Source organism: Oryx dammah, unplaced genomic scaffold (assembly GCF_014754425.2).
Source record: "Oryx dammah isolate SB20612 unplaced genomic scaffold, SCBI_Odam_1.1 HiC_scaffold_15, whole genome shotgun sequence".
Classification (NCBI taxonomy): Eukaryota; Metazoa; Chordata; class Mammalia; order Artiodactyla; family Bovidae; genus Oryx; species Oryx dammah.
This window is the reverse complement of record NW_024070199.1, coordinates 6,337,891-6,360,538: the sequence shown is the minus strand read 5'-3', so window position 1 is coordinate 6,360,538 and position 22,648 is coordinate 6,337,891. Positions and strand designations below refer to the sequence as shown.

At 37.9% G+C, this 22,648-nt stretch overlaps 1 protein-coding gene across 1 annotated transcript in view; it reads right to left on the bottom strand.

Moving 5' to 3' along the window:
* GRM5 (glutamate metabotropic receptor 5) overlaps positions 1 to 15,438 on the bottom strand; it is a 138,250-nt gene extending 122,812 nt beyond the window's left edge. The window contains exons 1-2 of the mRNA XM_040256544.1: positions 15,347 to 15,438; positions 12,502 to 12,737 (exon numbers count right to left, since the gene is read on the bottom strand). Coding sequence (XP_040112478.1) covers positions 12,502 to 12,737; positions 15,347 to 15,438 — 328 coding nt within the window. The remainder of the gene's footprint in view (positions 1 to 12,501; positions 12,738 to 15,346) is intronic.
* Between the last annotated feature and the right edge of the window lie 7,210 nt (positions 15,439 to 22,648).

The following is a 22,648-nucleotide window of genomic DNA, read 5'->3' as shown; positions in this document are numbered from 1 at the left end:
TTGTTTTCTAGTTTCTGCATTAGTTAGTTTTGTCCTTAACTGGTAGATATAATTTTTGGTTTCCTTTGTTCACTGGGTAAATCTATTGTACTTTATTTTTGTTGAACTATTTTGATTTTATTTATGAGTGTATATGTGTATATTCCATTATTTTAATTATTATTTGCCTGATTTGTAACTGCCATTTGTCTGGGGTTCATCTTTGGTTTCTCATTTTTGGATATCTGACTTAATCTCACTTAAAGCCATAACAAACCACTTGTGGAATCTTCACTCATGACCAGAGAGCAAGCCATGAGCCTTTGGAGTGGGAACACTGAGTCCAAGACCCCAGATTATCAGAGAACTACCCCTAGGGAGTATCAGATAGTGAGAACTCACACAAAGGAAACCACTTGAATACAAGGCCCAGCATCACCCAACCACCATTAACACCATGCAGGATGCCTCATCTAAACAAGAAACAAAACAAAAATACAAACCCAGTCATCAGCAGACAGGACCACCTCACTCAGCCTTGCCCATCAACAAAAACTCAGCACAAATTTTACCCTATATGAAGCTTATACAAACCAATGGACCAAACATAGGAGGGCAGAAACCAAGGGGAAGAAAGAACTCAACCTTGAAGCCTGGGAAAAGGAGACCTCAAACACAACAATTTTAAAAAAATGAAAAGGCAGAGAAATAATACACAAATGAATAAACAAACTAGAAACACAGAAGTCCAAATAAATGAAGAAATTACCTGAAAAAGAATTCAGAAGAATCATAGTAAAGATGATCAAAAACCTTGAAAACAGAATGGAGAAAATACAAGAATCAATTAACAAAGACTTAGAAGAATTAAAGAATAAACACAGAGACAAACAACACAATTACTGAAATTAAAAATACTCTAGAAGGAATCAATAGCAAAATATTTGAAGCAGAAGGATGAATCAGTGAGCTGGAAGATAAAATTGTGGAAATAACTTCTGAAGAGCAGAATAAAGTAAAAAGAATGAAAAGAACTGAGGAAAGTCTCAGAGACCTCTGGGATAATATCAAACACACCAACAGTAGAATTATAGAGGTCCCAGAAGAAGAAGAGAAAAAGGTTATGAGAAAATTTTTGAAGAGATTATAGCTGAAAATTTCCCCAACATGGAATAGGAAACAGTCAATCAAGTTCAAGAGGCACAAAGAGTTCCATATAGGATAAATCCTAGGAGAAACATGGCAAGACACATACTTATCAAACTAATGAAGACTAAACACAAAGGAAAAAACATTAAAAGCAGAAAGGGAAAGGCAGCAAGTAATATACAAGGGAAACCCCACATGTTTAACAGCTGATCTTTCAGCAGAAACTGCAGGTCAAAAGGGAATGGATATAAAGTACTGAAAGGGAAAAACCTACAACCAAGATTACTGTACCCAGCAAAGATCTCATTCAAAATTGATGGAGAAATCAAAAGCTTTTCAGACAAGCAAATGTTAAGATAATTCAGTACCACCAAACCAGCTTTACAACAAGTGTCAAAGGGACTTACATAGTCAAAAAATATAAGAGAAGATAAAGATCTACAGAATCAAATCCCAAACAATTAAGAAAATGGCAATAGGAACATATATATCAATAATAACTTTAAATGTAAATGGATCAAATGCTCCAACCAAATTACACAGACTGGCTGAATGGACTCAAAAACAAGACCCATATATATGCTGTCTACAACAAACCCACTTCAGACCTAAAGATACATATAGACTGAAAGTGAGAAGATGGAAAAATATATTCCATGCAAATGGGAAGCAAAAGAAAGCTGGAGTAGCAATCCTCACATCAGACAAAACAGACCTTATAATAAAAAATATTACAAGGAAGGACACTCCATAATGATCAGGGGATCAATCCAACAGGAAGACAGCACAATTGTAAATATCTCTGCACTCAACATAGGAGCACCTCAATATATAAGACAAACACTGCTGCTGCTGCTGCTGCTAAGTCGCTTCAGTCGTGTCCAACTCTGTGCGACCCCATAGACAGCAGCCCACCAGGCTCCCCTGTCCCTGGGATTCTCCAGGCAAGAACACTGGAGTGGGTTGCCATTTCCTTCTCCAATGCATGAAAGTGAAAAGTGAAAGGGAAGTCACTCAGTCGTGTCCAACTCTTGGCGACCCCATGGACTGCAGCCCACCAGCCTCCTCCATCCAGGGGATTTTCCAGGCAAGAATACTGGAGTGGGGTGCCATTGCCTTAACAGACATAAAAGGAGAAATTGACAGTAACACAGTCATAATAGGAGACTTTAACACCCCACTCACACCAATGGACAGATCATCAAAACAGAAAATTAATACAGAAACACAAGTCTTAAATGATACATTAGATGAGGTGGATCTCATTGATATCTTCAGGACATTCATCTAAATGCAAAAGAATACACCTTCCTTTCAAGTGCACATGGAACATTCTCCAGGATAGACCACATCTTGGGTCACAAATCAAACCTCAGTAAATTTAAGAAAATTGAAATCGTATCAAGCATCATTTCCAATCACACTGCTATGAGACTAGATATCAATTACAAGAAAAGAACTGTAAAAAAACACAGAACACATGGAGATTAAACAATATGTTTCTATGTAACACACACACACACACACACACACAAAACAAACAATATGTTTCTGAATAACAGGTTACTGAAGAAATCAAAAGGGAAAAAAAAAAATTTCTAGAAACAAATGACAGTGAAAACGCAACAACTCAAAACCTATGGGATGTACCAAAAGCAGTTCTAAGAGGGAAGTTATAGCAATACAATCCTACCTCAAGGAACAAGAAAAACATCAAGTAGACAACCTAACTTTACACCTAAAACAACTGGAAAAAGAACAAAAGACTCCACAATATTATCAGAAGGAAAGAAATCATAAATATCAGAGCAGAAATAAATGAAAAAGAAATGAAAGAAACAATAGTAAAGATAAATAATACTAAAAGCTGGTTCTTTGAGAAGATAAACAAATTTGAGAAACCTTTAGCCAGACTCATCAAGAAAAAAAGAGAGAAGAAACAAATTAACAAAATTAGAAATGAAAAAGAGGTTACAACAGACAATGCCAAAATACAAAGGATTTAAGAGACTATTTTGAACAAACTTATAGCAATAAAATGGATAACCTGGAAGAAATGGACAGATCCTTAGAAAAGTTCCATCTTCCAAGACTAAACCAGGAAGAAAAAGAAAGTATGAACAACCCAGTTACAAGCACTGAAATTGAAGCTGTGATCAAAAATCTCCAAAAAAATCAAAAGCCCAGGACCAGATGGCTTCACAGTAGAATTCTATCGATAACTAAAGAAGAGCTAATCCCTATCCTTCTAAAACTCTTTCAAAAAATTGCAGAGGAAGGAACACTTCCAAACTCATTCTATAAGGCCACCATCACCCTGATACCAAAATCAGACTAAGACAACACAAAAAAAGAAAACTACAGGCCTATACCACTGATCAACATAGATGCAAAACTCAACAAAATTTTAACAAAGAGAATTCAGCAACACATCAAAAAGCTCATACACCATGATCAAATTGGGTTTATTCCAGGGATGCAAAGATTCTTCAATACATACAAATCAATCAATGTGATACACCATATTAACAAACTGAAACATAAAAACCAGATATTAATCTCAATAGATGCAGAAAAAGCCCTTGACAAAATTCAGCACCCATTTATGATTAAAACTCTTCACAAATGTTCATATAAAGATCCTACCTCAACATAGTAAAGGCCATATATGATAAGTCTACAGAAAACATTATTCTCAGTGGTGAAAGACTGACAGCATTCCCCCAACATCAGGAACAAAACAAGGGTGTCCACTTTCACGACTACTATTCAACATAGTTTGGAAGTCCTGCTTACTGCAATCAGAGCAGAAAAATAAAAGGAGCCCATATCAGAAAAGAAGAAATAAAGCTCTCACTATTTTCAGATAATATGATACTGTACATAGAAAACCCTAAAGATGCTATCAGAAAATTACTAGAACTAATCAATGAATTTAGCAAAGTTGCAGGATACAAAATCAGTACACAGAAATCACTTGCATTTCTATATACTAACAATGAAAAATCAGAAAGAGAAATTAAGGAATCAATCCCATTCACCATTGCAACAAAACTAATTAAATATCTAGGAATAAACTTACCTAAGGAGACAAAAGAACTGTACACAGAAAATTATGACACTGATGAAAACAATGAAAGATAACATAAACAGATGGAGAGATATGCCATGTTCCTGGGTAGGAAGAATCAATATTGTGAAAATGCCTATATTAACAAATGTAATCTACAGATTCAATGCAATCCCTATCAAATTACCAATGGCATTTTTCACAGAAGTAGAACAAAAAATTTCACAATTCATATGGAAACCCCAAAGTACCTGAGTAGCCAAAGCAGTTTTGAGAAAGAAGAATGGAGCTGGAGGAATCAACCTTCCTGACTTCACATTATACTACAAAGCTACAGTCATCAAGACAGTGTGATTCTGGCAGAAAACCAGAAATATAGACCAATGGAACAAGATAGAGAGCCCAGAAATAAACCCATGCACCTATGCATACCTTATTTTTGACAAAGGAGGCAAGAACATACAATGAGGTAAAGACAGCCTCTTCCATAAATGGTGCTGGGAAAACTGAACAGCTATATGTAAAAGAATGAAATTAGAACACTTCCTAACACTGTACACAAAGATAAACCTAAAATGGACCTAAAATGTAAGACCTAAATGTAAGACCAGAAACTATAAACCTCTTAAAGGAAAACATAGGTAGAACACTCGATGACATAAATCAAACCAAGACCCACCTTCTAGAGTAACAGAAATAAAAACAAAAGTAAACAAGTGAGACCTGATTAAACTTAAAGGCTTTTGCACAGCAACGGAAACTATAAGCAAGGTGTAAAGACAACCCTCAGAATGGGAGAAAATAATAGCAAATGAAACAACTAACAACGGATTAATTTTCAAAATATACAAGCAGCTCATACAATGGCATACTCAATACCAGAAAAATAAACAACCCAATAAAAAAGTGGAAAAAAGACCCAAACAGACATTTCTCCAAAAAAGACATACAGATGGCTCACAAACACATGAAAAGATGCTGAACACCACTCATTATTAGAGAAATGCAAATCAAAACTACAACGAGGTATCACCTTGCACCAGTAAGAATGGCCATCATCAAAAAGTCTACAAACAATAAATGCTGGAGATGGTGAGGAGAAAAGGGAACGCTCCTGCACTGTTGGTAGGAATGTAAATGGATACAGCCACTATGGATGACGGTATGGAGATTCCTTAAAAAACTAGGAATAAAACCACCATATGACCCAGCAATCCCACTCCTAGGCATATACCCTGAGGAAACCAAAATTGAAAAAGACACGTGCATCCTATGGTTCATTACAGCACTGTTTACAGTAGCTAGAGCATGGAAGCAACCTAGATGTTCATCAACAGTTGAATGGACAAAGAAGTTGTGGTACATATACACAATGGAATGTTATTCAGCCATAAAATGGAATACATTTGAGTCAGTTCTAGTGAGGTGGATGAACCTACAGCCTATTTTACAGAGTGAATTAAGTCAGGAAGAGAAAGATAAATATCATATATGAACACATATATATGGAATCTAGAAAAATGGTATAGAAGAATTTATTTGCAGGGCAGCAATGGGAAACAGACATAGAGAATAGACTTATGGACATGGGGAAAAGGGAGGAGAGGGTGAGATATATGGAAAGAGTAACATGGAAACTTACATTACCATGTGCAAAATAGATAGCCAACGAGAATTTGCTGCATGTCTCAGGAAATCAAATGGGCTCTGAATCAACCTAGGGAGTGGGATCAGGAGGGAGATGGGAGGGGATATATGTATACCTATGGCTGATTCATGTTGAGGTTTGACAGGAACAAAATTCTGTAAAGCAATTATCCTTCAATTAAAAATTTTTTAAATTTTATATTAATGGAGCATGTTATTGATTGGGATTGGGTGTGAGAGAACTTTCTGATATTATTTCTTTGGATGGTATTTACAGGTCTATATATATATATATAAATTCATAAAACATAAATTAACTTGAGTTGTGTATTTTATGAAATTACTATTAATTAATCTATGACATGTACCACACACACATAAATGAAAATGCCTCAATAATGTGTGTGTGTGGGGTGTGGTGTCCTTAAATAATAATTTGAAAATGTTATTTCTTTTTTTTTTTTGATAAGAAATAACTTATCCTCATTCTGGAATGTTTGGAAAATACAGAAAGATAAAAGGAAGAACATTTGTATTTTTACAATTAATAATGAGAGTAAACTTTTCTTAATAATGAGTGAATTTTTCTGATGTTTAATAATAATTTCTAATTGTTCTATGAAGCATTTGCTAATATATCCATTGTACATTTGTTCTGTTTTTTATTTTTATATTTTAAAGTTGATGGGCTTTTCTTATAAGAAATAAATATTTAGACTGACATATTGGCCATTTTCCCCTTTTTATTATGTTTTTAACACATGGAATTAAAAATTTTTTTATTTAATTAAAACCACCATGGAGAAGGAAAGGGCAACCTACTCCAGTATTCTTGCTTGGGAAATCCTATGGACAGAGGAGCCTGGCGGGTTACAGACCATGGGCTCACAAAAGGGTTGAACACTAACTTAGTGACTAAACAACAGCAACATGAAAAAAAAAAAAACATGAAATATTCTCAGTCTCATATACTGTCCCATTCTTTTTCTGAGTAAAACCTTCCTAATCTGTATGCAGGTCAAGAAGCAACAAACAGTTAGATCTGGACATGGAACAACAGACTGGTTCCAAATCAGGAAAGGAGTATGTCAAGGCTATATATTGTCACCCTGCTTATTTAACTTATATGCAGAGTACATCATGTGAAATGCAGGGCTGGATGAAGCACAAGCTGGAATCAAGAGTGCTGGGAGAAATACCAATAACCTCAGACATGCAGATGACGCCATCCTTATGGCAGAAAGCAAAGAAGAACTCAAGAGCCTCTTGATGAAAGTGAAAGAGAAGAGTGAAAAAGTTGGCTTAAAACTCAACATTCAGAAAACTAAGATCATGGCATCTGGTCCCATCACTTCATGGCAAATAGAAGGGGAAACAGTGGAAACAGTAACAAACTTTATTTTCTTGGGCTCCCAAATCACTGCAGATGGTGATTGCAGCCATGAAATTAAAAGATGCTTGCTCCTTGGAAGAAAAGCTATGACCAACCTAGACAGCATATTAAAAAGCAGAGACATTACTTTGCCAACAAAGGTCCATCTAGTCAAAGTTATGGTTTTTCCAGTAGTCATTTATGGATGTGAGAGTCAAACTATTAAGAAAGCTGAGCACTGAAGAATTGAATGCTTTTGAACTGTGGTGTTGGAGAAGACTCTTGAGAGTCCCTTGGATTGCAAGGAGATCCAACCAGTCCATCCAGAAGGAAATCAGTCCTGAATATTCATTGGAAAGACTGATGCTGAAGCTGAAACTCCAATACTTTGGCCACCTGATGTGAAGAACCAACTCATTGGAGAAGACCCTGATGCTGGGAAAGACTGAAGGCAGGAGGAGAAGGGGACGACCGAGGATGAGATAGCTGGATGGCATCATGGACTCGATGGACGTGAGTCTGAGTGAACTCTGGGAGATTGTGATGGACAGGGAGGCCTGGCGTGCTGCGATTCATGGGGTCGCAAAGAGTCAGACACGACTGAGCGACTGAACTGAACTGACTGATGGCTATTTAGTGGAAGTCTTCCAGGCTCTGGCATTCTGATGGCTGCCTTTCTCAAAGACTGTTGTTACATGAGTTTTTTATTGTTTTACTTTTGTTATTGATACAGTCATCAGTACTTTAGTGGGAAACCAGAAGAGGCTATACAAAAGACTGCTATCCTGGTGTTACTATAAATCGTTAGTTTAAAGACAAATAAACTGTACTTAGAAAATTGTACTAAGGTAATGTTAGTGGTTTTGCCATGAACATTGTGCTGTTAATATTGGTCACATTGGTTTCCCATCCAGATTAAAAAAAAAAAATCACTTAGCTGTAATCTATTGGGAATTAATTCCTAGGAGTTGATCTCTAAGATGGCTCTGCTACTTATTCAGTGTTAAATGTTTTCTGTTAAGTGTTAAACTTTTTGGTTACTCAGAGCTTTTCCTTTAGCTTATTCCTTATAAGGCTACTGCTAATTTTAGACTCAGATTCATATCCTTCTCCTAGCTCTTATACTTTGCCTTTCAAGAAGTTTCTAAAAACAAACAAACAAACAAAAATGGCAGTTATTCAGCTATGAGTATTTCCACTCTTTGTATCAAGTCATTTTGCTTATTGACCTATCTATCAGATTTGGGTACTATAGAGAGTGAATAAGGTGAAGATTTCTTGCCTGTCATGAATTGTAAACTCCAATTTACCTCTCCAACTCAAAAATGGTTGTCTTATACGCACTGCTTGATGAAAGCATATTTAGGAAAACACTACTCATATTCAGTAGTGTTACAGAATAAACTACCTGGAATCTTTTTCAAAATGTAGATTAGGATACTGAAAGAACATTTGAGTAAATAAGGAAATATGGTCAAAAGTAGAGATTACTGAATATTGAGGTATCTATTACTGTATTCCATAGTTATATACAAATAATATTTATTTTTTTATTTTTTGTATTTTTTACCTATATGTTAACTATTATAGAAGGCAAACTTGATTGTGATTTTTAAAACTAAAATAGTCTCTCTCTTTAGTGCAGCATGGACTTTCCTTGTGGCTCAGCTGGTAAAGAATCCACCTGCAATGTGGGAGACCTGGGTTCGATCCCTGAGTTGGGAAGATCTCCTGACCAAGGGAAAGACTACCCACTCCAGTATTCTACTATACAGCATTCTGTATAGTCCATGGAATTGCAAAGAGTCAGACATGACTGAGCGGCTTTCACTTAGTGTAGCATATAAGCTAAACTTCAGACAAACCTGAGTTTGAGTGTCAGTTCTGGTGTTTTCCTGAGCAAGTTGTTTTGTCTCTCTAATTCTTGGTTTTGTTATCTTTAATGATAATGACAGTTCTTCTCTCATTGAGAACAATAACGGAGGTATTACATATCCGTGTTCATCTTCATGTACACGGATGACACCTGTTGACAGATAAGACTCCAGGGGGGTGGGACTAAAAGAATGCTTTTCCATAGAGTGAGGGACAGCCCCTGAGCAGAGAAATCACATCAGGGTGTTCATGGAAAGGCAGAGCAGCAGCAACAATTTCAAATGGAGAATTTTATAGAATAATTTCCATAGAAATAATGTTTCCATGGAAATCAAAGTGTTTTTCAAGACTGTATGTCAAAAAGCCTCCAATAGGAAAAAAAAAAAAAAGTAAGAGAAACAAAGAATTATTTCCAGGAGAGGACATTTCAGACAAAAAGGAGTTGGGGAGGAAGAACCCTAGTACAAAACAGGGCGAAGACCAACTGGAAAAGTTTACTTAGGCACACTGGTTAGGGGCTGTCACTAAGTTCTTACTAAAGAGGAACCAGAAATGAGATTGGATCTGCAGCTGACCCTCCAAAATGCCTTCAATGTAGCTACATAGAGTTATCTGTACACAATCATAGGATCAGTGCATAGAGGCTGTGTGCTCCCCAAATCTCAAGGGAAGAAAGAAGTCTGTGTCCTTCAGAAACTGGATGGACTTTTTGATGATGGCCATTCTGACTGTTGCAAGATGATGCCTTGTTGTGGTTTTGATTTGCGTTTCTCTGATAATGAGTGATGTTGAGCATCTTTTCATGTGCTTATTAGCCACCCCGTGTCTTCTTTGGAGAAATGTCCGTTTAGGTCTGCTGCCTAGGCTTTGATTGGATTATTTTTCTGGTATTGAGCTTCATGCACTGCTTGTATATTTTGGAAATTAGTTCTTTGTTGGTTGTTTCATTTGCTGTTATTTTCTCCCATTCTGAGGGTTTTCTTTTTACCTTGTTTTTAGTTTCCTTCATAAGCTTTCCTTGCAAAAGCTTTTAAGTTTAATTAGGTCACGGTTGTTTATTTTTGTTTTTATTTCCATTACTCTAGGGTCATAGAGGATCTTGCTGTGGTTTATGTCAAAGAGTGTTCTGCCTCTGTTTTCCTCTAAGAGTTTTATAGTTTCTAGTCTTACATTTAGTTGTTTCTTTAATCCACTTTGAATTTATTTTTGTGTGTGGTGTTAGGAAGTGTTCTAATTTTATTATTTTACATGTAGCTGCCCTCTTTTTGCAGCATCGCTTTTTGCATTTAGGTTGGTTCTAATGTGGTGGACAAACCTAGAGCCTATTATACAAAGTGGAGTCAGAAAGAAAAAGTCAAAGATTGTATTTTAGCACATATATGTGGAGTCTAGAAAGATGGCAGTGATGACCCTGTCTACAGGGCAGCAGTCGGGATGCAGACATGGAGAGCGCACTTTTGGACCCAGTGAGGGGAGAGAAGGTGGGACGATTTGCGAGAGTAGCACTGGCACATATCTATGGCCATATGCCAGTAGCCAGCCAGTGGGCCTTTGGGCTTCCCCGGTGGCTTAGACAGTAAAGAGTCTGCCTACAAAATGGCAGACCTGGGTTTGATCCCTGGGTGGGGAAGAGTCCCCAGAGAAGGGAATGGCAACCCACTCCAGTGTTCTTGCCTGGAGAACTCCATGGAAAGAGGAGCCTGGTGGACTACAGTCCGCGGAGTCACAAAGAGTCAGACACGACTGAGCTACTCATGCATGCAGTGAGAATTTGCTGTATGACACAAAACCCACAGCCGGTGCTCTGTGACAGCCTAGAGGGAGGGGTGGGATGAGGTGGGAGACAGGAGGGAGCTTAGGAGGAAGGTGATGTATGTATACCTATGGAGGATTCATGTTGATGTATGGTGGAAACCATCACAATATTGTAAAGTAATTATCCTCCAATTAAAAGTAAAATAAAATTTAAAAAAATTAAATTGAAAAAAGAAACTGGATAGAACTATGAAAAATATAAACTTGGGTATAAAAATTGTGAAACAGAAGTCATAATTTTATATTCACACACATTTTTTTCATGAAAATAAAACATAAAAACAAAGGAAATGAATAAGCATTTGAAGATTCTGGACAAGAGTTAGCAGTATTTAAAGCAGGAGAGAAGCAAATGTAGTTTCACAGCAGGCTTCTGTGGTTTCTGGATTTCAATGGGCAGTACCATCCCACCCCAGCATTCCTCTCCACCATTGCTAGATTAGGAACTTACATGAGGCTGCCACGTTCTCGTTTTCCCAAATATTGACATTTAAGTTATCACAGATCAGCACTTACTACTTCATTCATTTCACAAAAGAAGGGACTGATAGAAAAAACATAGTATGGATGTGAACTCAGGAGATGCATAATAAAGAAGTCCCTACTTGTTCCTATTTTCCTCATTGGGTGCTGGTGACAGCTTCTCTGTAGACTGGAATTAGTTCCTGCACTAGGATTTCAACCCCAGCCTCATTGTTCCAGTGCTCTCTTCCGTTCCAGCATCATGATAAAGGCATTATACCGCCAACTAAAACATCTCACTCCTTTGCAAACACACATGAGGTGCTTGTTACACAATGCGGGATAAATCAGTCTTAGCAAACCCTTTATTGGTTTTAACAAATCTTAACCTTTGCATTTTGACTTACAGATCAATATTGACCCTATCTGGTTATTACGAGTCAAGATTCCCTTTGGATTTGCTACAAATAAAACTGACCAAACCTTTTGTTTAAAATTCCTATTACGTCACGTACAACACTGAAGTGCAACTTTTGTTGGCATTATGATCTCCCTAACTAGACAATAAATCCCTTGAGGGCAGGATCTAGTTTTCCTCATCTTGTTACCCTTACAACTAAAGGATTAGTTGTGAATCTTTATAAATAATTTGAATGGCTCTGCTTAGTTTATGTCTCCTGGAACATCATAATTATACATAGCAAATCCTTGCTACTGTTTTATAGTTTATTGATGGAAGAGGGAATTGGCTCTGTCCTTCAACATTCCCTCATTCATTTTTCAGACATACATGAAATCCTTGCTATGTGCCTTCCACTGTGCTAATTGCCAAAGATAATCAAAATAACCAGAATGTAGTTCTTGCCTTCAAAGATGTCAAGAAGAGTTCCTTTCTGGAGCTCACATTAGCTTTGTAGCACACTGCCAACATCCTGAATGATAGAAACAGTTTGAAATCTTAATAGAGTGAACATTTACTCTCTTATGTTTTCTTATCCCTCTAAGAAGCAGTACCCACTCTATATAAGAGCCCTCCTTTCTAACAGATGACAGCTGCTATCCTCATAACACAGTTTACTTAAACTGGAGCCTGAGCCTTACCCACTTTAAATGAAAGAATAAATCTGCTTACTATTGCAAGTCTTGTTGTATTTGCTGTTCTCCTGTGCAAACCCTTCCAGCCGGCACTGAAAGCGATGCTGCCAGAATTCTTGAAACCAAGGGTTTCGGAGGTTTGTTTCTGGCCGGAGCTTCAGATAATAATCATCAAACCACTTGACGTCAGGAGACTGGAGCTTGATTGTGATTCCACCAACAGCTTCTCGCTGATAGCCATCTGTCACATCATACCTGTCTGCCCAGCCGTCACTGTGGGGAAACAAAAACCCCTCAGCTCAGAACAGGTCTCGTCTGAGAAAACGATGCCGTTTGCTATCGTTTTGAAAACATTCATCAGTAAATGGCACTCAGGCCACACTGCGGTCTTACATTATACTACATACTACGTGATTATTGAGATAGCAGCTTGGTAGGATAAAAAATGAAAAATACAATGGAAACTTTGCGTCTAAGAATGCTGGAAGGTACTGGTCTCACTTACCTTGAGAATAACCTTATGCTTTTGGCAGAATTTCACTGGTTGTAAAATAGAGTATAAGCATGAAAGCTGTATATCACCATTCACACTATTTACTGAATGTTTAATAGCTAGGTTAAATTAATTTTAAGTGTATTTCTTTTCCTTTACTTAATAATAAATCATGATAAGGATCATAAAGTAAAACTGAAAAATATTTCTAAAATATACCTAATGTTAATTTAACCATCATATGATATTCATTTTTCCCCCTACATTTTACATGTAATGATGTGTGAGTGTGTGTATGTGATCACTTGTGTCTGACTCTTTGCGACCCCATGGACTGTAGCCCACTAGGCTCCTCTGTCCATGGGATTTTCCAGGCAAGAATACTGGGGAGGGTTGCCATTTCCTACTTGAGGGGATTTTCCTGAGTGGTTAAACAAGAGAAACTTTCTGATTATGGTCATTCTATTAAATATTGATTCATCAGAGCCCAAACTGAAGTCCTTATAGTCTATATCCTCTTTCCTATCCCATGGTACTTCTCTAATAAGGATACATGTAAAATACACATATGAAATCATGTCTTACATTGTCAGTATCAGTCTAGTCACTCAGTCATGTCTGACTCTTTGTGACCCTATGGACTGAAGCAAGCCAGGCTTCCCTGTCCATCACCAACTCCTGGAATCTACTCAAACTCATGTCCATCACGTTGGTGGTGCCATCCAACCATCTCATCCTCTGTCATCCCCTTCTCCCACCTTCAATCTTTCCCAGCATCAGGGTCTTTTCCAATGAGTCAACTCTTCACATCAGGTTGCCAATGTATTGGAGTTTCAGCTTCAGCATCAGTCCTTCCAATGAACACCCAGGACTGAGTTCCTTATCATGGACTGGTTGGATCTCCTTGCAGTCCAAGGGACTCTCAAGAGTCTTCTCCAGCACCACAGTTCAAAAGCATCAATTCTTCAGCACTCAACTTTCTTTATAGTCCAACTCTCACATCCATACATGACCACTGGCAAAACCACAGCATTGACTAGATGGACCTTTGTTGGTAAAGTAATGTCTCTGCTTTTTAATATGCTGTCTAGGTTGGTCATAGCTTTTCTTCCAAGGAGCAAGCATCTCTTTACGCTAGAGTCATTGAAAGAACTTCTTAACAATAGGCCATCAACGATGGTGACAGGAATCATACTCCTGAACATCAATATCATTCTATGTACTGATCACTCAAAGTAACCTAGGAATTTCAAAACAAGAGTTTGAAATTGGAGAGTTTCTAGTATAATAGTGTAACAGAATAAGGAAGAGTATTCTAAGCTTATTTGGAAAATACATGAGATAAAACTTTGGAAATAAAAGACATGAAAATGTGTTTCTGTGAAATCTGGACACATCTTGGGGCATTCAGGAAAAAAGTATCTGACTTCTCCTATCCTTCCTGTCATTAGAAATATGCACAGCTTATCATGTGTATCTGCTTGGACCCAGCGGTACTAACCGTCCTTTAAAGAGGCACACGTGCCCTTTCAAGAGAAGTTAATAAAGTCAAGGGAACTTTAGCAATGAAAAAAGGATAACAACAAAGAAGGAAGAGATGACATGGAGAGAGTTGAGGGGAAGAGCGGAATGGAGCTTCCTGAATGCAAGGCAGGAAAGGGTCTGGAGATAAGCTGGGTGAAGGGGAGTAGGTACTGCGAAAAGTTGAGTGAAAGGGTTTACATTAACAATCATTATTTATTTCACCAATATTCAGGTATTTCTATTTATTGGAATGTTCATTCCTTTTTATCTTCGTCCCAATGCATTTTTGTTTTTTATACTTTTTATTTTGGTAAGCAGAGGCCATGCTCCAATATTTTGGATATAAAATCTATGTATTATATAAGGTTTTATGTAAGTAATACATAGTAATAAATTAGAATAAGTTAAAAAAAAAAGCTTTTTTTCAGTGTGTTCTGCTATACTAACTCTGACTTAAAAACTGATAATTAGAGTTGTTCCAAAGGTCATAGATTACTCATGAAGATATCATAGGGGCTTAAGATAACTTAAGATTTTTCCGAAGGCATCAGTGGGTGAATGAGAAGGAAGAAAAATAAACAAACAGAAAAATATAAGCAATTTCTTCCTCTTAAGTCTTCCTTGACAAGAAAAGATTTTATTAAAAATGATCTGTGTTGAAATTTCAAAAACTTTCGTGGCAGATCAGGGAAAAAAATGTAATGAAATATGTTTTGTCCCCATGTTGAATGTTACTTCACACATTGTCTTCCCTCAAGTTTCTCATTTTCAGCTGCAGAGATTTTATTTAAAGCTGACAAGTTGAAATGAAGTGGGCTTGTTTGCTTCATTTTCTCGCTCTGTTTTGGAGGGTTTATTATATCACTGATAGGAGAGTGTGGGTCTCACTGGCACTCGAGGAGATGCATGGGCGTGCTGCAAATGGGACAGGAAGCCCTGTTTGTCAGGCGGCGGCATTCTCCAAGAAGGGGAAATTTAAATTGCTCCTTTTGTTAGTGTTAGCTTGCTCTTACGTAATGCTGTGATTATGAGTATTACATAAGGAATGTTAAGATTATAATGGGTCCAATTTACCCTTCACAATTCATTCACTGAATTTAACGGGGATTGTAAAAACCTGTCTTGATAAACTTTTCTGGAGGTAATGTTTCCATTAAAAAGTCAGGAGCAGTTTGTTAATTTACTCCTCTCTCATAATGTTCTTCAGCTCTTTTTTTTTCAGGAATTAATTTCTACATTTAATTTAGCAAAAGATGATCTTTTTTTCAGTAGTATATAAGTAAGTTGATTTTTAAAACAGGTTTGTTCTAGGGATTTCCATTCAACAGCAAAATAAAAACTGTAACATAATTTGTGTGTAAACAGAAAATTCCAGTGTCTGTGGACAGAAAAGGGTTATTGTGTTTAAGCTTAGCGGGGAATATTTGCCATGTAAATCTCAAGAAAGTTCAATCCATATTGGCTAAGTTAGATGGTGCTCTATTGACTTTAGCTTATTAAATATTAACATTTTCATAAAAATGCGCTTTTAAGGTTTGCTTTAAAATGATATGGTATCTCTTAGTAAGGAATAATAAATCTGAAAATGAATAGCCAAGAGAAACTTGAGCTTACCTTTCTACTATCTAATGCTTCCCATTGCATTGTTAGAGTGGACTCTTAGGATTCTGGCACTACTGTAATGCTTTTGGGTGACGTGTGTGTGTGTGCGTGCGTGTGTGCTCTCAGTCATGACTGCCTCTTTGTGACCCCGAGGACTGTAGCCTACCAGGCTACTCTGTTCATGGGATTGTCAAGAATACTGGAGTGGGTTGCCATTTCCTCTTCCAGAGGATGTTCCTAACCCAGGGATAGAACCCGTGTCTTGTATCTCCTGCATTGGCAGGCAAATTTTTTTACCACTGCGCAACTTGGGTGACATAAATTTTACCAAGTTAGATAAAAAAGTAGGGGGAGATAAGGAGAAAAACTGGAAATGTACCACATTTAAAGCAGTTTTATAGATTTAGTATCTATTCATTCTTCCTTCCTTTCTTTCTGTCTATCTGTCCATCCATCCATCTGTCCAGTTTCTCTCTCTTCTAATTGGTGGGCATTTTAACCATCTCCTTATAATCCATTTCATTACTTTCTTTCCAATTCTTTGATATATAGTCATTCTTCATTATTTGCAGATTCTGAATTTGCAAATGCATGGTTTTCCTAAAATTTATTTGCAGCCCCCATTTCAATACTCAGACCACTTTTATGGTCACTCTCAGACATGCTCAGGGTGGCAAAAAATTCGAGTCTCCTGATATGCATGTTCATAGTGGAAGCTGGACCAGGTGAACCTCTGCTTTCTTGCTTCAGTTTTGCTACTATAAAGACATTTTCTTCATTAAGTGCCAAGTCTTTGTATTTTGTGTTTTTAGCATTAAAACATACACATTACCATATATAAAACAGATAGCCAGTGGGAGTTTGATGTATGATGCAGGGCACCCAAAGCCGGTGCTCTGGGACAACCTGGAGAGATGGAGTGGGGGGGGCGGTGGCTGAGAGGGGTGTTCAGGAACTAGGGGACACATGTGTGCTAGAGCTGATTCATGCTGATGTCTGGCAAAACCCACCACAGTACTGTAATTACCCTCCAATTAAACTGAAATTAAAAAACGGTTTTGCTTTAAAACCATTTATAAATACCCCCAAGTATATAATATATGATACCAATATGTTATCTAGAGTTCCCAATGGCAAGAAATCTGTGAAATGCTTTACGTACAAAGTCAGATGCATTCAGGCATGAGTTACAGGGCTGTTTTTCTATGAGTTGAATATGAATTCATCAACTATATATGGATGGCATCACTGACTTGATGATAGATGTGAGTTTGAGTGAACTCTGGAAGATGATGATGGACAGGGAGACCTGGTGTGCTGCGATTCATGGGGTTGCAAAGAGTCGGACATGACTACGACTGAACTGAACTGAATTGACATATATATATGTATATATAAAGTGTTTTAGATTGGAATATCTATAAAACAAGGTTATATATTGACTCAGTTCACCTCAGTCACTCAATCGTGTCTGACTCTTTGCAACCCCATGGACTGCAGCACGCCAGGCTTCCCTGTCCATGACAAACTCCCAGAGTTTACTCAAACTCATGTCCATCGAGTTGGTGATGCCAGCCAACCATCTCATCCTCTGTCGTCCCCTTTTCCTCCTGCCTTCAATCTTTCCCAGCATCAGGGTCTTTTCCAATGAGTTGGTTCTTCACATCAGGTGGCAAAAGTATTATGGAGCTTCAGCTTCAGCATCAGTCCTTCCAATGAATATTTAGGACTGATTTCCTTTAGGATTGACTGGTTGGATCTCCTTGCAGTCCAAGGGACTCAAGAGTCTTCTTCAACACCACAGTTCAAAAGCATCAATTCTTCAGTGCTCAGCAGAGACACAGAAAGCTCTCCTAAACATCATACTTTTTAAGGCCCATTGGAGTCAAATAGCCATTATGTTTTTCATTGTGTTATAGAATACCAATATTCTCACCATGACATTTGAATCTTTAAAAGAAATTTGAATTCATCTCAATATAAATTGAGTGATTACATTCCTTTCCTGAGGTCTGTGCACTGAGGAATCTGGGAATCAACCCCAATGCCACTGGATTTTATTTTTTTATTTATCTTTATTTTACTTTACAATACTGTATTGGTTTTGCCATACATCAACATGAATCCGCCACGGGTGTACACGTGTTCCCAATCCTGAATCCCCCTCAAATCAGCTTTTTCACTCTCCCCTTTCACTTTCGGTCTTTAGTCCTCTTTGCTTTCTGCCAAGAAGGTGGCGTCATCTGCATTTCTGAGGTTATTGCTATTTCTCCCACAGTCTTGATTCCAGCTTGTGCTTCATCTAGTGCAGCATTTTACATGATAGACTCTGCATATAAGTTAAATAAGCAGGGTGACAATATGCAGTCTGATGTACTCCTTTCCCAGTTTGGAACCAGTCCATTGTATCATGTCTGGTTCTAACTGTTGCTTCTTGACCTGCATACAGATTTCTCAATAGGCAGGTCAGGTGGTCTGGTATTCCCATCTCTGTAACAATTTTCCACAGTTTGTTGTGATCCACACAGTCAAAGGTTTTAGCATAGCCAATGAAGTGGAAGTAGACATTTTTCTGGAATTCTCTTGGTTTTTCTATGATCCAACAAATGTTGCCAATTTAATCTCTGGTTTCTCTGCCTTTTCTAAATCCAACTTGAACATCTAGAAGTTCTCAGTTCATGTACTGTTGAAGCCTAACTTAGAGAATTTTGAGCATTACTTTGCTAGTGTGTGAGATGCGTGCAATTGTGCAGTACTTTGAACATTCTTTGGCATTGCCTTTCTTGGGGATTGGAATGAAAACTGACATTTTCCAGTCATGTGGCCACTTCTGAGTTTTCCAAATTTACTAGCATATTGAGTGCATCACTTTCACAGCATCGTTTTTTAGGATCTGAAATAGCTCAACTGGAATTCCATCACCACCCCTAGCTTTGTTCATAGTGATGCTTCCTAAGGCCCACTTCGCATTCCAGGATGTCTGGCTCTAGGTTAGTGTTCACACCATTGTGGTTATCTGAGTCATCATGATCCTTTTTTTTTTTTTTTTTTTGTAGTTCTTCTATGTATCTTGCCACCTCTTCTTAATATCTTCTGCTTCTGCTAGTTCCATATGTTTTTGTCCTTTCTTGTGCCCATCTTTGCATGAAATGTTCCCCTGGCATCTCTAATTTTCTTAAAGAGATCTCTAGTCTTTCCCATTCCATTGTTTTTCTCTATTTCTTTTCATTAATCACTTAGGAAGGCATTCCTGTCTGTCCTTGCTATTCTTTGGAACTCAGCATTCAGATGGTATATCTTTCCTTTTCTCTTCCATAAGCTCCTTCTCCTTCAGAGGGCAGACAAAATGAAAAGCACAATCACAGAAAACTAATCAAACTGATCACATGGACCCCAGCCTCGTCTAACTCAATGAAACTGTGAGCCATGCCATATACAGCCATCCAAGATGGATCGGTCATGGTGGAGAGTTCTGACAAAACATGGTCCACTGGAGAAGGGAATGGCAAACCACTTCATTATTCTTGCCTTGAGAACCCCATGAATAGTATGAAAAGGTGAAAAGATGGGACACTGAAAGGTGAACTCCCAGGTCAGTAGGGACCCAATATGTTACTGGAGAAGAGTACAGAGTAACTGCAGAAAGAATGAAGAGACAGAGCCAAAGCAAAAGCAACACCCAGTTGCGGATGTAACTGGTGATGGAAGTAAAGTCCGATGCTGTAAAGAATAATATTGCATAGGAAACTGGAATGTTAGGTCCATGAATCAAGGTAAATTGAAAGTGGTCAAACAGGAGATGGCAAGAGTGAACATTGACATTTTAGGAATCAGTGTACCAAAATGGACTGGAATGGGTGAATTTAACTTAGATGACCATTATATCTACTGCTGTGTACAAGAATCCCTTAGAAGAAATGGAGTAGCCATCATAGTCAACAAAAGAGTCCAAAATGGAGTACTTGGGTGCAGTCTCAAAAATGACAGAATGATTTCTTTTTGTTTCCAAGGCAAACCATTCAATATCACAGTAATCCAAGTTTATGCCCCAGCCAGTAAAGCTGAAGAATCTGAAGTTGAACAGTTCTAGGCAGGCCTACAAGACCTTCTAGAACTAACACCTCCAAAAGATGTCCTTTTCATCACAGGGGACTGGAATGCAAAAGTAGGAAGTCAAGAAACACCTGGAGTAGCAGGAAAATTTGGCTTTGGAGTACAAACTTAAGCAGGGGATAAGGCTAACAGAGTTTTGTTAAGAGAACACACTGGTCATAGCAAACACCCTCTTCCAACAACACAAGAGAAGACTCTACACATGGACATCACCAGATGGCCAACACCGAAATCAGCCTGATTATATTCTTTGCAGCCAAAGATGGAGAAGCTCTATATAGTCAGCAAAAACAAGACTGGGAGCTGACTGTGGTTCAGATCTGCTGCTGCTGCTGCTGCTAAGTCGCATCAGTCGTATCCGACTCTGTGTGACCCCATAGACGGCAGCCCAACAGGCTCCTCTATCCCTGGGATTCTCCAGGCAAGAACACTGGAGTGGGTTGCCATTGCCTTCTCCAATGCATGAAAGTGAAAAGTGAAAGTGAAGTCGCTCAGTCGTCTCCGACTCTTAGCGACCCCATGGACTGTAGCCTACCAGGCTCCTCCGTCCATGGGATTCTCCAGGCAAGAGTACTGGAGTGGGTTGCCATTGCCTTCTCCAGTGGTTCAGATCATGAACTCCTTATTGCCAAATTCAGACTTAAATGAATAAAGTAGGGAAAACCACTAGACTATTCATGTATGACCTAAATCAAATCCCTTATGACTATACAGTGGAAGTGACAAATAGATTCAAGGGATTAGATCTGATAGAGTGCCTGAAGAACTATGGATGAAGGTTCATGACATTGTACAGGAGGCAGTGTTCAAAACCATCCCCAAAAAGAAGAAATGCAAAAAGGCAAAATGGCTGTCTGAGGAGACCTTTCAAATAGCTGTGAAAAGAAGAGAAGTGAGAGGCAAAGGAGAAAAGGAAAGATATACCCATCTGAATGCAGAGTTCTGAAGAATAGCAAGGAGAGGTAGAAAAGCCTTTCCTGGTAAGAGAGCTTGTAGATGAGTGTTAGAGAATCAAGTTAGGAAATAATGCGTCAGTGGTTAAGGAAACTAACGGATGGTTGTATTAGCAGTGGGAAGGAAGAGGTTATTTGTAAGGAATTCTCAGAAATCCAAGGACTAGTTATGTGGAGAATAGTGGGTAGAGGAAGATGTTTATGGTTTATGGGAAACATTAATGATACTGTAAGTGACATTGTCACTCCATATCCTAGGTTAAAATATAGAAAAATAGGTTTGAGTTTGAAAAAGGAGGGAAATGAATACAAGCAGGGGGTCTGCAATGATCCAATTCCCTTTTATATGCTCTCCAGCACTTTATTTCTCCTGGATTTCTGTTCTCTGCATATAAAATTAATGAGTGTAAAAAAAGTGCAGGTTAAAAATCTTCTTTGCTGTGGTCCAGTACCATTTTAATCCACCTTCTACCATTGTATTTAGCATTTTTCATGCTGAGAAATAGCTGTTTGCACTCAAAAAATGATAAAACTAATGAAAATCGTAGGACTCTAAAGATCTGATGCTCTATACAATTATATCCTTATAAACATTTTAACTTTAGAACTGGTATTTTAATTATTTTTGTATTAACTAATAGATATTTAAAGCAGGCCAATGATCATGGCTGTAATATAATTACTGCAGGGTTTACAATCAGTAGGTTTAATTACAAAATATAATTCTGGAATGTGGAATCGCTTTCAGGATCCATGATAAAATATCATTGGAAAATTATGAAAGGTTTACTAATTATTGAATGTTAAACAGAGTTGCTCAATAATTTAAAAATTTGTCTCTCTTATCAAAATATAAATCTGTACAATGCAGACAATATGTTCTTTCTTTTCTTTCCTCATTTCGTATTAATATATCTTTTTGTAAAAACTACTGAACCACAAGGGAAGTCCCCTGGTTTCTCTTTGTTTAATCGATTAGTTACTTTATTTCTATTTTTGCCTGTCTGGGTATTTGTTGCTGTGCACAGCTTTCTCTAGATGCGCCGAATGGGGGCTACCTTCTAGTTGCGGCATTCAGGCTTTAGAGTGTGTGCTGAGTAGCTATGGCTGATGGGCTTAGCTACCCCACGGCATGTGGGCTATTCCCAGACCAGGGATCAGACCCACTGCCCTGCATTGGCAGGTGGATTCTTAACTACTGGACCACCAGGGAGGATCCTCAATATATATTTTAAGTTATTGCTATGGGAAACAAAAAACTGTGTAACACAGAAGGTTGAGTTAAGTGATCCTCCAGTAACAGTCTCCATGTTCTTTTTATTCCAATTAATTAATCTAATAAGCATTTGAATGCATATTATGCATATTCTGTACATTCAAATTGCACAGATACTGTGGTAGCTTCCAATACATGCCCTCAAGGAACCGGTTGTCCATTATACACGGCCTGCTTGAATGGGCGATGCTGACTTCTAGCCCACTGGAAGCTTTCTCATTTA